The 15210-nt window shown below is 47.2% G+C and overlaps 1 protein-coding gene across 1 annotated transcript in view; it reads left to right on the forward strand.

The window, feature by feature from the left end:
• The first annotated feature begins 4644 nt into the window (after positions 1-4644).
• Positions 4645-15210, forward strand: part of TAF3 (TATA-box binding protein associated factor 3) — a 150608-nt gene continuing 140042 nt past the window's right edge. The window contains exon 1 of the mRNA XM_075925999.1: positions 4645-4934. Within this exon, the coding sequence (XP_075782114.1) occupies positions 4769-4934 (166 nt within the window). The 5' untranslated portion in view covers positions 4645-4768. The remainder of the gene's footprint in view (positions 4935-15210) is intronic.

Below are 15210 nucleotides of genomic sequence, written 5' to 3' on the forward strand. Positions count from 1 at the left end.
TGGTAGAGGCGCCCTTATCGACTAATTGAATAGTCGATGGAAATCCCATTGACTATTCGATTAAACTAAATTTAACATCCCTAGTACATCAGCCACTCGTACATTTTTATCAGTGGTGTTTTTTAATTAAAATACTGTCTAGAGCTGTGCATTCCTACATCTTATTAGTCAATAGTGTCAGTGTGAAAGGAGACTTGTTATTGTAGTAAGGAATTTTGAGAAGTGTAGAATGCACTGGGGGGGTAGGAGGTCTATATGTGTGGGTAGCATGAAAGAAGGAACAACAGAAAAGAAAAAAAAGAAGGAAACAGCATTGAAATGGTGTGAGAAGATCAGAAATAAATTACATTAGTACTGTTGATAGAAACAAAACCTTGAAGATCAGGATTGAATCTGGAGAAATAGACAGGAGAGTAAGCCCAAGAGACTTGAAGAGAAAGATGCTACTGAGTGTCAGAGGAAGAATTTAACTGAAATGTTTGGATAGACAAGAGAGGGACCAAGTGAGAAATTGGAAAGCCAGAGATGAACCAGTTTCAGTGATCATGCAATATGATTAATCTGTTCCAGATTAGATGTATTTTTTTAAATTAGTACTGAGGCTGCTGGTCATGTTTGATGTGTTACCAACAGTGACTTTGACTAATGATGCTCATAATTGGCAACTTTAACAAGTCCCAGGGAATTTTCTATGTGTGTTTTTTATAAAGCAGCCAAAATCTGGTGGGCATTTCAGTCATGTGAGGTGAGGAGTCCCTAACCCAATGGGCTTACAGTCTAAGTCCTCAATCCATTTACACTCAAGTGTAACTTTACTCATGAATAGTTAGCTCCTTTCTTTTTTTTCCCTCCCTAAAACCACTAGCTAATTGCCTGTTCCTTGCCCCTGACATAAGTTAGTTTAGATGTAAATACTTTCAAACTACAATCTAAAAGAAGAGTTTAGAAATCATTTGCTGCACTTGGATGAAGGGGGCAGGTGCAGCTGCTTAAATGGTTGGAAATCAATTTCAGGAGTATTCTGATAGATATTAGAGCATCACCTATCCTGTCTTTTTTCAAATACAGTAGGGTTTATGGGTAGGAAGAGATTTTTTGACTCCACAAATCTTAATATGAAAATGTTGCCACTATCCTACCTGTTCCAGTGCAGGAATTTATAAGGAAACTAAAACCAATGTTTTGCTTGTTTGTAACGATTCTATTGCACTACATTTATTACAAACATATACAATAATTAACTTTAAGAATCTTAATTATTCTGCAAGGTTGTGACATGATCAAATGTCTTTTGCTGTTCTGAAGGTTGTTTTACTCAAACCTAGTGATCAAAAATTTCCACTCTATTTTCTCTAGAAAGTGCCTACAAAGTTACACCTTAGTAAGATGAAAAATGGAAGTAGTCACTGGTCTGGTATTAGGTTGGTCCTTGCAATCCATTCTCAGTTAATGTATTCAGTTGGATTGCCTAGGATTCTAACCTGGCCCATTCTATTTCCCCTAACCACACATCCTGCTGACTCAAAACTTTGGTAGACAAACTGCCCTTGGTCAACAAATAAGGAAAATGAAAGAGTCCTCACTGATGTTTAACTGTAGAATGCTCTGAGAATTTACAGAATTTTAAAATGTTTGGTGCAGAATTACCCCAGGAGTGTTGGGTCAACCCAGTGACTGTACAGACACTGTGTCACTCACATTGACTAGTGCTGCCTTTCAGAAACCATCCCTCAATGCTCCACAGTGGCAGTTAAATGAGTGCAAGGACTCAAGCTGAAGATGCACGCAATGTAGGGGTGGATGTGTAAAACCACTTTAATTACTTGGTGGCTATATGTGGATGTAACAAAGGTCAGCTTAATTTTGTAGTGTAGAACCCATGTCCTAGTCAAATGCCATCCTGAATAACTGTTTGCTCTACATGCAATTCACTGTGCACCCTCTGTAGATGGAGATCAGCAACATGCACAGAAATGGGAAGGTTTTGAAGTACAAGGAACTTAGTGAGAAGTTGCCTAAGGCCAGGGTCTGGGATTGCTTCTTGAGTTTGATATTTTGGAGGAAAGGCCACTTCCTGGGTTAGACAGAAGTGCTGGCAGAAAAGCAGAGTGGATGGGGATCTGCTGCAAAGATGACTGTTACTGTAGCATGGAAGAGAAACTAAAAGTTATAAAGTATCCAGGAGAAGAATAGAAGACTAAAAAACAATAGAGAGAGACTGTTACAAGTAGCCCTCTCCTCACTTCAAGAGACACCAGACCCTCCCTTTCAGAAAAGGCACACATGTCAGAAATAGAGTGAATTTATAAAGGAATGGGGAGAAAATGGGCTTTTCTACAAAACCCTTTCCAGATTTCAGCATATAATGGGGCTCCTACCACTTTGGTGAAAGTTGAGTCAAGCCTAGCACATCTGTCACTGCATCTTCCCAATATTTGATCTAAAATGTATTCTTTATTTTGGCCCCTAACTCTTATGTACCACATAAAGGCCCCAGGCCTTCAAATTGAGCATGGGGCTTTGCTGCAAAGAAGGCTGGTGCAATTTTAAACTATATACTCAGTTACAGAGTACCGCATATCTTTGGTTACCTGTTAATCTCGCATTACATTCCAGAAAGCACACCACAACCATAATACAGTAAATATTCTGTTATATGCCACTTAATTAACTGGAAAGCTCAACTGGCATTTCTAATATCTGCTAACAAAAATATTCAGTCTAGTAACAGACTAGTATATGGCCACGCCCAGCACATTATGCAACCGCATATTCTACACTCTACTTTTATGCCAAAAAAGGCAGAAGACAAATAAGTAAGCTGATGCAGTTTCTAGGGCATGTCATTACCAGTTCAGCTCAATCTCCTACACTTTCTACAAACATCTACAATGATAATTGATATTGATGACCCTGAGGCACTACAAGATCCTGAAGTGCCTGCTGAATCATTGAAGATTAAATTACATTTTGTAGAGTTTTATATTAAGTGTATTTTTAATGAACTGGGATGTATGTCATGACCTGCCAATTGTCGTGTAGTGACACAAAATAACTTTCCCTGCATACACCTAAGTGCTTCAAGGAACCAACCACTCTGCAGTGCAATACATCAGGCTTGGTGAGTACCTGAATACTATTATACTTTATTCATTTTATTGTTTTCTAGTTCTTTGAAAAGTGGTATTCCATAGATAAAATAGAACTGTTTGTTAAACAGAATATTCAATTAACCAGCACCCTCCATTCCACCAGTATGCTGATAACAGAGCTTTTACTGTATTGTCAAACGGGGGGAGCATTCAAAGAATAGTAATAAAAATGACCAGAGGGCTTAATCTGAAAGGGGAAAAAATTAAAGGAAGGAGAGAAGGGACATAACAGAGAACCCCACTGAGTGCTGAATGAAGGGGAGGGAAGTCAAATCTTTTTTTCAGGAAAAGTTGGATTTGACAAACTATTTTTTTCTGAAAATGCATATGCTTTCCAAAGAATTTTTAAGTTTTTTAAAATAAAAATAGTATTTTTATTCTGAAATGCCTACAGTCTGCCTTACAAAAATTATAGTTCAAGTTCCCTGTGCTCCCCTTCTCCATAGGCCAGGCTCTGCATCTGAACATTTCCTAGGCCACCTCTTTCCAAGAGATCATAGGAGATGTACCCTGATGCATGAGCCCCAAAGAGACTGGGATTGCAAAGCATCTGATCTGTAACCCCCTCAGACACAACAACAGCATTTCTTAATCAAAGTGTTTCATATGTTTGAAGGGAGGGGGTAGCAGAAAAATTAAACCACTTGCTCTATTGCCCATAAGACAAATATAAACAAACCCCAAATGCCTCCCTTTTAAAAAAAGGCCATGCTTTTGGGGTCCAGACTAAAGACTTTTTAACCCTTAGGATTGCTACTACAGCTCCTCATACCATGCTGATACTGCACTGACTAACATCCCTCTTCTGCAGGCTTCTCTTACCACAAACTTGCACAAAGTTTCTCTGTGCATTGTCTTCTCTAGTTTGCATCAGTTTCTAGCAGGGCTGCAGGTCCCTCTTCACTCCCCTGTCACTGTCTGATCCTTACCAAACAGAGCACTGCAAATCTGGACGAAGATACTTGCGGCTCACTTTTGCAGATAGGGAGGCGGACACCCAGTTTTGTTTGTAGGACCCTGCAAATTTGAGGATATCCACTTTATATCCCCTGGTACTGTTTGCAGATGCAGGTACCAATGGTGTAGCCGGGCAGGGCTCTACCCATAGAGGTACAGAAGGGTAGCCGAGTTACTCTGTAGTTGAAGTTTTTCCAGTAACAACTAGTCTTGCAGCCCCTTAAAGACTATCAAAACACGTGGATGGTAGCATGAGCTTTCGTGGGCACGCACAACCCACCTCTTCCAACAAAGGTAGCAGCTGGTATTTTCCCAGTTGAGTCTCAGGCTGTTAATTCCCCTCCCCCTAATACTTTCCCGTGCGCCCGTTTTCCCCCTGCGCCTTCCCCTACTCTCCCTGGGTCTCTGTCTACCAGCTGAGCGATCCCCCCGCCCCGCCTGCACAGCCAGGCCGGCTCGGCCCCGCTGGAGGCCAGAGCAATCGATCGGCCGCCCGCCCCATCGACGCGCTCGGGGGTGGAGCGGCGCGGCCTGCCTGCTCCCGGCCGGCCGGGAGGCGCGACCCCAAGATGGCGGCGTTGGCGGCAGCGGGCGCCAGGGCCTGCGCGTGAGGGGGGCCATGGCGGGCTCCGGGCCCGGGCCGCGCTGAGCCGGCCGGGATGTGCGAGAGCTACTCGCGGTGTCTGCTGCGGGTGTCGGTGGCTCAGGTCTGCCAGGCGCTGGGCTGGGACTCGGTGCAGATCTCGGCCTGCGACCTCCTCACCGACGTGCTGCAGCGCTACCTGCAGGGGCTGGGCCGGGGCTGCCACCGCTACTGCGAGCTCTGTGAGTGCCGGGCCGGGGGCCGCCTCTGGCATTGCGGGGGAGGGGAGCGGGGGGCTGAGTCAGTGCGGGGCGGGGCCTCCCCTGCCGGGGCAGCCTGACCCTGCCACAGCAGAGGGGATGGGAGCCATGGAGACGGGGGCCAGGGCTGCCACTGCCCGTTCTGTGAGTGCAGGAGTGGGGGAGCCATGGAGATGGGGGCCGGGGCTGCCACTGCCCGTTCTGTGAGTGCAGGAGTGGGGGAGCCATGGAGACGGGGGCCGGGGCTGCCACTGCCCACTCTGTGAGTGCAGGAGTGGGGGAGCCATGGAGACGGGGGCCGGGGCTGCCACTGCCCATTCTGTGAGTGCAGGAGTGGGGGAGCCATGGAGATGGGGGGCCGGGACTGCCACTGCCCGCTCTGTGAGTGCAGGAGTGGGGGAGCCATGGAGATGGGGGGCCGGGGCTGCCACTGCTCACTCTGTGAGTGCAGGAGTGGGGGAGCCATGGAGATGGGGGGCCGGGGCTGCCACTGCCCACTCTGTGAGTGCAGGAGTGGGGGAGCCATGGAGATGGGGGGCCGGGGCTGCCACTGCCCACTCTGTGAGTGGGGGAGCCATGGAGACGGGGGCCAGGGCTGCCACTGCCCATTCTGTGAGTGCAGGAGTGGGGGAGCCATGGAGACGGGGGGCCGGGGCTGCCACTGCCCATTCTGTGAGTGCAGGAGTGGGGGAGCCATGGAGACGGGGGGCCGGGGCTGCCACTGCCCATTCTGTGAGTGCAGGAGTGGGGGAGCCATGGAGACGGGGGCCGGGGCTGCCACTGCCCACTCTGTGAGTGCAGGAGTGGGGGAGCCATGGAGATGGGGGGCCGGGGCTGCCACTGCCCACTCTGTGAGTGGGGGAGCCATGGAGACGGGGGCCAGGGCTGCCACTGCCCATACTGTGAGTGCAGGAGTGGGGGAGCCATGGAGATGGGGGGCTGGGGCTGCCACTGCCCATTCTGTGAGTGCAGGAGTGGGGGAGCCATGGAGACGGGGAGCCATGGAGACGGGGGCCGGGGCTGCCACTGCCCATTCTGTGAGTGGAGGAGTGGGGGAGCTATGGAGACGGAGGGCTGGGGCTGCCACTGCCCATTCTGTGAGTGCAGGAGTGGGGGAGCCATGGATGGAGGGGGCGGTGTCTGCTACTGTAAGCTCAGTGATTGCAGGGAAGAACATGGACGGGGTCTTGCTGGTCCAGGGCTGCTGGTGGCTTCACTGTGAGTGTTGGGTACGGGGCGAGTTGTGGGGACGGGGATGTAACTGCCTGCTCTGTGAGTGTAGAGGTAGCCAGACACAGTGGGACTACTGTTGCACATTCTGTGAGTGTAGCGAGGCTGAAGCTGTCACTGCCAGCTGAGTGCTGAGGACATTGTGAGAATTGGGGTTGGGCAAGAGCAACCACCCTGGTGAGTTCTGTGTATGCGAGGTTAGTGCAGGGTGAGGGATGGACCTTAACAAAGATGCTAATTACCTTAACCATTACAAAGATAGCTTCCTCACTTATCACCCCTGATTAACCATTCATCGACTCATAAATAGCTATTCCGTCCTTCCCTCTCCCTCACCCCACCTTCTGTACTAAATCTGATTTGTCAGTTTAATAATGTGTTCACTTTTTTCATTTTATTCCTTTGATATATATGGCCATGCCAATTCTCTTCCAGAATATGATCTGAGGAAGCATGGCTGTCATACATGACTGCTCTCTCTGAACATGGGGAGTCAAGGGGAATGGTGGGTCAGTTCGGGCTCTGGGAGTGTCACTGTAGTGTAAGCTCAGGGAGAGCTTCTGGGAGGCACAGTTGTAGTGGAGTCTGCAGAGGTGAGTAAAGATCCATGGTCACTTGGGGGCTGACAGTGCTAATGGGAGTTGAGGAGTGGGGGCATCACTGCTGCTTTGACTCCAGGGTCCATTGGGATTAGAGGGCTGAGACGCCAGGGATGACAACCTCCCTATAAACTGTAAACCCAGAAGGATGGGGGGGTATGTGGATATTGTCATGCTCTGAGGGTTTTTCTTGTTTGCCACCAAAAGTTCTCAGATTAAAAAAACAGAGGAGCCTTGGGACCATATGTTTTTTGGCTACCTTCAGGGGTTGGACTGAGCCTACCAATAGTCATGAGAAAAACTTTAGGTTCTTTTTTAGGAGGGAAAGGGAAGCGAGAGTGCATAGGGTGGTACCCATATGTATCACCAATGCAGGGATTTTACAAGTGCCACAATCATACCTCTAAGTTTCGCATATAAATGCTAAGATGAATGGTGCTGTATAAACATGTATAATAATTGTAAGGTAGAATCTAGGAGATCAGGGAGCATCCGACTGTGGAATAAAAGAGAGGACTTAGTTACCCACCTGAAGTTGGGTTGGACTTATTGTCAGTAGTCTGATCCATGTGAACTTGGTGTGAAGCAGATGTATTATGGGGGACAATATCTTTACACATGGACCAGAGTTGCCACTGTGAGAGTGCTGAGAAGCTTGAAAACAGAATTACCTTCCAGGGCTTAGCCTATATTTCCATAGCCACCTTGAGATTTGTGAGGCCGGGGGAGGGCTATATAATTAGGAGTTGGAGGCACTGTAATCTACCTTCTTATTTCAGCTGCATAAGGGGTGTGAAGCATTTACTGCGACTTGGGAACAGGGCATATTTTCTTGATGAATGTATGGAGGGGAAGGGAGCATTGTTTCTTCATTACAGAGGCACATGCTGTTATAAGTGGCGTATGTGGTATAATGTTTTTTTATATTCTCTGCTTCACGCTGATATTTTTCTCTCAGATGTGACTGTCAAAAGCACATCCTATTACTCAACAGAACTCTCACCTCCTGAAGTGTATTCAGACTTGGGGTTGCTTTTCACTGTGTAAAACTTCTACTGTACAAAACCAATTCAAGTTTGAAATAATAAACTAGATTCTTTTGTGGTTCTTGCATGATAAAATAAATTATTAATTAACTTCTAGTTGTAGAGTCTTTGTTATTGATATGTTAGCCGGAAACTAACCAGTTTGACCCTTGGATCAGTATGACTTAGCAGGACTGTCAGTTGAGTTGTTTATTTGGAGGGGGATGGGATCTTAGCACTTGTAAACTGAACAGATTGGATCTTCAGTAACTGAGACACAATAGTTGTATACTATGGTTCTACACTGAAAAATGACTGTAAAATCAAATAATAGAGTCCATATTTTCTCAGTTAACAAGCAAATGATGACTTTTCTGACAGTGCCAATTATTTTCCATTTGCTATATCACATCAAAAGATGTCTAAATATATTCAGTATTTTCCTAATGTTACTTTTCTAGGTAAGAATAGCTATAGTTGTCAGAGATACTGTGATTTCCAATGGGATGGGAGATGTATTACGAATTAATGCATGCGTGGTCAGGACTAGAGTTTAGAACAGTGGCTGTCAGTCTCAGCAGTCACAGCAAAAGTCAGAGGTCAGGAATAGAATCAAGAGTTAGAGCCAGAGTCAGGAATCTGGTAAGGAAAAAGCAGGTCTAGAGTGGACTCGAGCCAGGATATAGAAATAAGGCAAAAACAGGAATGATTGTAGCTATGGGTGAAAGCACTGAGCAGCCACTGGTGCAGGGCCACATTGGGCTTAGCTCCCAGCCCTGGCTCTTATTACATTTATAAAAGGCAGAGACGCAGCAGGGGACTGGGTTCAAGCCGGGAATCAGCTGTCCCAGGTCGCACCGTCCCAGATGCTGCAGCTCTGCAGTTAAGCAGAGGCACAGTATCTGGGACTGGGCATGAGCCAGGAATCATCTGGTTCCCAGCTCCTGCCCAGTCCCCCTCTGCACCTCTGCCCCCCTGTGGAGACGGTGCTGGGGGGAATCAGCTTTTAAGTCAGCTCCCTCCTGCACCGGCTTCTGCTCCCTCCTCTTGCTGACTCTTATAGAGGCAGCAAGGGAGGGAAGCAAGCATATGCTTATTGGGTCGTCAACTACTCGACTACAGGCAGTCCCCGAGTTACGCGGATCCGACTTATGTTGGATCCGCAGTTACGAATGGGGCTTTTCTTGCCCCGGAGGACTGGAGCGGCGGGACGCCCAGATGCGCTGCAATCCCGCCGCCCCCGTCCTCCGGGGTGAGAAAAGTTGCTCCACGTCTCCCTCGTCTGCTGGGGGGGAAACTCCCCCCCAGCAGACCAGGGAGAGGCGGAGCAAAGCCGCGGAGCACGCCCGCAGCGTGACAGCCCGGGCGCGCCTGGGCTGTCCCGCTGCGGGCATGCTCTAAGGCTTTGCTCCCCGTCTCCCTGCAGACCAGGGAGACGCAGAGCAAAGCCGCGGAGCACGCCCGCAGCGGGACAGCCCGGGCGCACCTGGGATGTCCCGCTGCAGGCGTGCTCCGCGGCTTTCCTCCCCGTCTCCCTGGTCAGCAGACCAGGGAGACAGAGCAAAGCCATGGAGGACACGGGCGGTCCCGCCACCCGCGTCTCCCTGGTTTGCTGGGGGGAGGGTGCAGCTAGTGCCCCTCTTTTCCCCCCTCCCCCCCCAGCAGACCAGGCTTTTCTTGCCTACGCCTGGGGTAGAGCTGCTGGGGCGCTGCCGGGTTGGTCCTGCAGCGCCGCTCCTTGGCACTACTGTACCAACCCGGCAGCACCCCAGCTGCTCTGCCCCAGGCGTCCTGATTCAGCGGCTGCTGGTCAGTTTCAGCAGTTGCTGAATCAGGACGCCTGGGGCAGAGCGGCTGGGGTGCTGCTGGGTTGCTCCAGTAGCGCCAAGGAGCGGCGCTACTGGAGCAACCCAGCAGCACCCCAGCTGCTCTGCCCCAGGCGTCCCCAAGTCAGCCACTGCTGAAACTGACCAGGGGCTGACTACAGGAAGCCAGAGGCAGAGTTGCTCTGCCCCGGGCTTCCTGGAATCAGCCGCTGATCAGTTTCAGCAGCAGCTGACTTGGGGACGCCTGGGTTTCTTAAGTTGAATCTGTATGTAAGTCAGAACTGGCGTCCAGATTCAGCCGCTGTTGAATCTGATCAATTTCAGCAGCGGCTGACGCCATTTCCGATTTACATACAGATTCAACTTAAGAACAAACCTATAGTCCCTATCTTGTACGTAACCCGGGGACTGCCTGTAGTTGCTTACATCCATAGTTCACATCCCTAATTATCGTAATTCCTAGGAGGTCTTGTCATGGACCAGGGCTCATTATGCTAGGTCCTGTACACTTACAGAATTGAGAGATGGTCCTGAAACAAGGATCTTACAATCTAATCATAAGACAAGATATAACAGATGGGGGAATACATGGAAACATTCAGACAACAGTGGTGATGGGCAGTGCAGCCTGTTATGAGGTCTTTTGTTGGTTTCCTAGCAAGGGAGACTTTTGAGGAATGATTTGAAGATAGCTTTGCAGTTGTTTATGGGGAGTGCCTCCCAAGAAGCAAGGGCAACATGGACGTGGGCATGAAGCATAATATATGGAGGCTGGTATTGTGTGCTAATTTGAGTCAAAAGAGTGGGGATTGACTATGAAAGGCCTTGAAAACAAAGAGAAGCAGTCTAAGAGAATAGAAAAAGGGTAGCAGGGAATGACACAGACAGAGCAATGGGCTAGGAAATTATCTTTGAGGAAATATTCTGTATAGATCTGAGCAGGAAAAATTGCATTTGTTAAGGGTACAGAGAAGTGTTGCAGTAATCAAGACGCAAGAGTTTAACAGATAAGTAAGACTGTATCTTTAAGATGTTATGCAAAAAGAATTTTCAAGAATTAGACAAAATCTACATGCAGGAACTGAAACCAGAGATGGTATACAGGTTGCAGACCTCATGTGTTTCATACTGTGAAAATGTTTGAGAACCCTATTAAAAAAACAAACAGAAAAACAAAAAAGCTTTCCATATAAATAAGGCTGCTTATTTTAGACTTTAACTGATAAAAACCTTCAATACAAAAATAAATAAAATCAAAATTGGTGGTTTGTCTAATAAACACTGAAAACAGTTACTCAGTTCATGCTGACATCACCCTTTTTCCAGTACAGTTTGTTTATATAGGAGATGTCCCTGATCCCTAATTTGTACCGAAGGGCTTGTCTACATGAAGCAGTAATATGTAATGGGGAGGTTGTGATTTCTTAAGCACATTAATCTATTGCATGTTAATTGGTCCATGAAACACTATTGATGCTCACTAAAGGTTCACTAGTTGGCTTTAATACCATGCTGTTTGAAGCAGTTCTATGTGTATATAGAAAGAGAGCCCCCAAAACTTGGTTTGGATGTTTAACAGCATTTTTAAAAACGTAAAAATACTGTATTCCAAAACAGTTTTTGTTGTGATTTAGGTGTCAGTGCAGAGGAAGCAGTACATGTGAGAATGGAGCAGTAGGTTTCTAAGTTGTTTCATCAGTAGGAACAAGAGTTACCTATGGAGAAACAGTTGCACAACAACATCAGAGTGTGCGTCTAGACAGCACCCTTCTGTTGGAATAAGCTACGCAATTTGCACTATGAAAATTGCGTAGCTTATTCTGAGTCTAGGTCGAAAGAGCTTATTTTGAAATTTGGCACTGTGTAGACCGTGCCAAATTTCAAAATAAGGCACTATTTCAACAAATCCCTTAACCCTCATGAAACCAGGGTTACAGAGATGCTGGAATAGTGCGCCCGCTATTTCGGGAAATAGAAAGTGTGTTTAAAGATGTGGTGTTGGTATTTTGGGATACTTCTGGTATCCCAAAATAGAGTCGCAGTCTAGATGTACTGTAAGTGACTTGCCCAGATATACTACAGAGAGTCTGGAAGCAAAGCTCTGATTCCTAATTTGATGTTTTAACTACAAAAAAGTTGACCTCTATGTTTGCAATAGTTATCATAACAGTGGTGTGTAAAAGAATGGTGTACATCAGAAGGCAGCTGCATCCCAGGATTTATGGGATGCAGCAGCCTTTCTGGATTTATGTAGGCATATTATATGAAGTAGCTTCAGTTGGATGGAAATAGGGATGTAAGAGTTTAACTAGTTAACCAATAAGCTGATGCTTATCAGTTCTGGTTAGTGGTTAAACTCTGGCTGGGGCCGGCAGGGGCTGGTGCCTACTACCCATGGGGCAGCCAGCAGCTTGCGGGGCCGCCAGTGGGTTAAAAAATATTGCCATTTAACTTTTTAACCAATTACATTGTAATGGGTTACACAGTTAGTATTTTTAAACCCTTTTTACATTCCCTCTACTCTGCACTGATTAGGCCTTAGTTGAAATATTATGTCTAATTCTGGGCACCACATTTCAAGAAAGATGAGGAGAAATTGGAGAAGGTCCAGAGAAGAGCAACAAAAATGATTAAAAGTCTAGAAAACATGGCTTTTGAGAGAAGACTGAAGGAAATGAGCTTGTTCAGTTTGGAAAAGAGAAGACCGAGAGGGGACGATAGCTGTTTTCAGGTATCTAAAAGGGTGTCACAGGAAAGGGGGATGGGGAATTGTTCTCCTTGGCCTCTGATGACAAGAAGCAATGGGAAGCAAGGGAGGTTTAGGTTGGACATTAGGAAATTTTTCCTAACTGTCAGGGTGGTTAAACACTGGAATAAATTGCCTATGGAGGTTGTGGAATCTCCATTACTGGAGATATTTAAGAGCAGGTTAGATAGACATCTGTCAGGGATGATATAGACCATGCTTGGTCCTGCCCTGAGGGCAGGGGACTGGACTTGATGATCTCTCAAGGTCCCTTCCAGTTCTGGTATTCTATGATTTTATGATCCTTAGATGAGAATAGTATGCAAATGATATAGATCATATATCAATAATACACTCAATATATTATATATTGTTTATTGTGATTTGCCCTGTATGTATGTAACCACTCATTAATTTTCCTGTCCGTTTGGCTACAAATAATTGAATAGCTATTGCTCTTTGTAATAAGGTTTTAAAAAATCTGCAAGCTTTCTCCCATTGTCAGTTATTCAAAGCTGCCAAACTGAAGAGCTCTAAAACTTTCAGGGTTTGGAGCAGGAATTTAAAGTTTGTCATAAAATTTGGTCTTAGCATCTGAGAAATTGTTTTTGCTGATTCGATAAAAATGCATCCAGATTGGCTGAGTACTATAAGCTTTTAAAAATTAACAGAGAGGTAGCCGTGTTAGTCTGATCATGGTAAAACAAAAAAGCAGCCATGTAGCACTTTAAAGACTAACAAGGTGGTTTATTAGGTGATGAGCTTTCGTGGGGCAGACCCACGTCTTCATATCATATAGAAGTGGATCTGCCCCACGGAAGCTCATCACCTAATAAACCATCTTGTTAATCTTTAAAGTGCTACATGACTCCTTTAAAAATTGCCATTCTCCTCCTCTCCATCTAGAGCAAAAACCTTTGATTGCTTTGAAAGACAAATAGTATCTGTTGCTTCACTTTTTCCCAACCCTTTTGGATACTCCTTCCTTCTGAACACTTATGATGCGGTGGGAACCCCCTCCCCCTTTTTTTGGTGGTGGTTGTTGTCAGAAGCAAAGCCAAAAAACAACCATTGCCACCCCCCCCAAAAAAACCCAAACCTTACAGACCTGGCTCCAACAATAAAAAAAAAGTGGTATAATTATAGCTAGGCTGCTATAACTCTCCATGGCTACGTCTACACTGGCCCCTTTTTCGGAAGGGGCATACTAATTTTGAAAGTGGGAATAGGGAAATCTGCGGCGGATTTAAATATCCCCCGTGGATTTAAATAAACATGTCCGCGGCTTTTTTTCCGGCTTGGGGAAAAGCCGGAAAAAAGCATCTAGACTGGCCCGATCCTCCGGAATAAAGCCCTATTCCGGAGGATCTCTTATTCCTACTTTGAAGTAGGCGCCGGTGCCGGCCCCAGGCGCGCGGCTCGGGCGGCGGCGCCGGCGCCAGCTCCGGGCCCGTGGCACAAGGCGCTCGGGCGGCACAAGGCGTTCAGGCGGCCCCATCCCCGGCCCTGGGGCACATGCCGGTGTCGGGTGCAAGGGCATCCCTGTCCCCTCGCGTGCCCCTGGGCGCCCGGCGCGTGAGTGGCCCCACCCCCGGGCGCCCGGGAGCCTATAACGGTTGGGGACCACTGATCTAGCTCTTTTATGAATCCTGTTAAAGTCCTGGCCTTCACATTGTCCTCTGACCAGGAGTTCCACAGGTTGACAGTGGGTTGTATGTAGAAGTACTTCCTTTTGTTTGTTTTGAATCTGCTACCTATTAATTTCATTTGGTGACCTTTAGTTCTTATGTTATGCGAACAAGTAAATCTGTCTTTATTCACTTTCTCCACACTAGTTATGATTTTGTAGACCGCTATCATCTCCCCCTCTTAGTCTCTTTTTTTAAGCTGAAATGTCCCAATCTTTTTAACCTCTCTTCACACTGCACCCGTTCCAAACCCCTAATCATTTTTGTTGCCCTTTTCTGAACTTTTTCCAGTGATAAGATATAGGGGTGTAAGCGACTAATCAATTAGTCAGCTATCCATAAGCAAAAGCTTGTCTGATAGTTGAAACACTGGGTGACTAGTCGCTTCCCCCCTTGCTGCCTCTATCACAATGAGACAGTAAGGTGGGGGGAGTGGAGAGGGTGCTGGAGGGAGCCAGTTTAAAAGTAAAAGCAAAGTAAAAAGTTAATAAAACAACAAAAGGAACAGACAAACCAAAAAAACCCAAAAATAACCCACACCAACCCAATATTTGCATTAGGCAACCATGAATGTAAATATGCCTGCGAATATATTTCTTCAGTGGAAAAAGTGCCAATTTAATAGAGTAACTTTGGAGAGAATTGCTCTTTAAGATTATTTATGAGCATTTACATGGATAGCATTATTATAATTATGGATATACAGTACAGGCAGTCCCCGAGTTACGCGGATCCGACTTATGTCGGATCCGCAGTTACGAACGGGACCGTTCCTCTCCCTGGTCTCCAGCAGACCAGGGAGAGGAAGCAAAGCGGCGGAACACATAGGCAGCGGACAGGGCTGTCCGCTGCCCACGCGCTCCGCGGCTTGGCTCTGCTTTGCCCCCCGTCCCCCTGGCCTGCAGACCAGGGGGACGGGGGGGGGGGGGGCAAAGCAGAGCCAAGCTGCGGAGCGCGCGGTCAGCTGACAGCTGTCAGCTGGCCACGTCCGCGGCTTGGCTCTGCTTTGCCCCCCCCCCATCCCCCTGGTCTACAGACCAGGGGGACCGGGGGGGGGGGCGGCAAAGCAGAGCAAAGCCGCGGAGCACGCTGACAGCGGACAGCCCAGACGCGTCTGGGCTGTCCGCTGCCCGCGTGTTCCGCC

This window comes from Pelodiscus sinensis, chromosome 1 (genome assembly GCF_049634645.1).
Source record: "Pelodiscus sinensis isolate JC-2024 chromosome 1, ASM4963464v1, whole genome shotgun sequence".
NCBI lineage: Eukaryota > Metazoa > Chordata > Testudines > Trionychidae > Pelodiscus > Pelodiscus sinensis.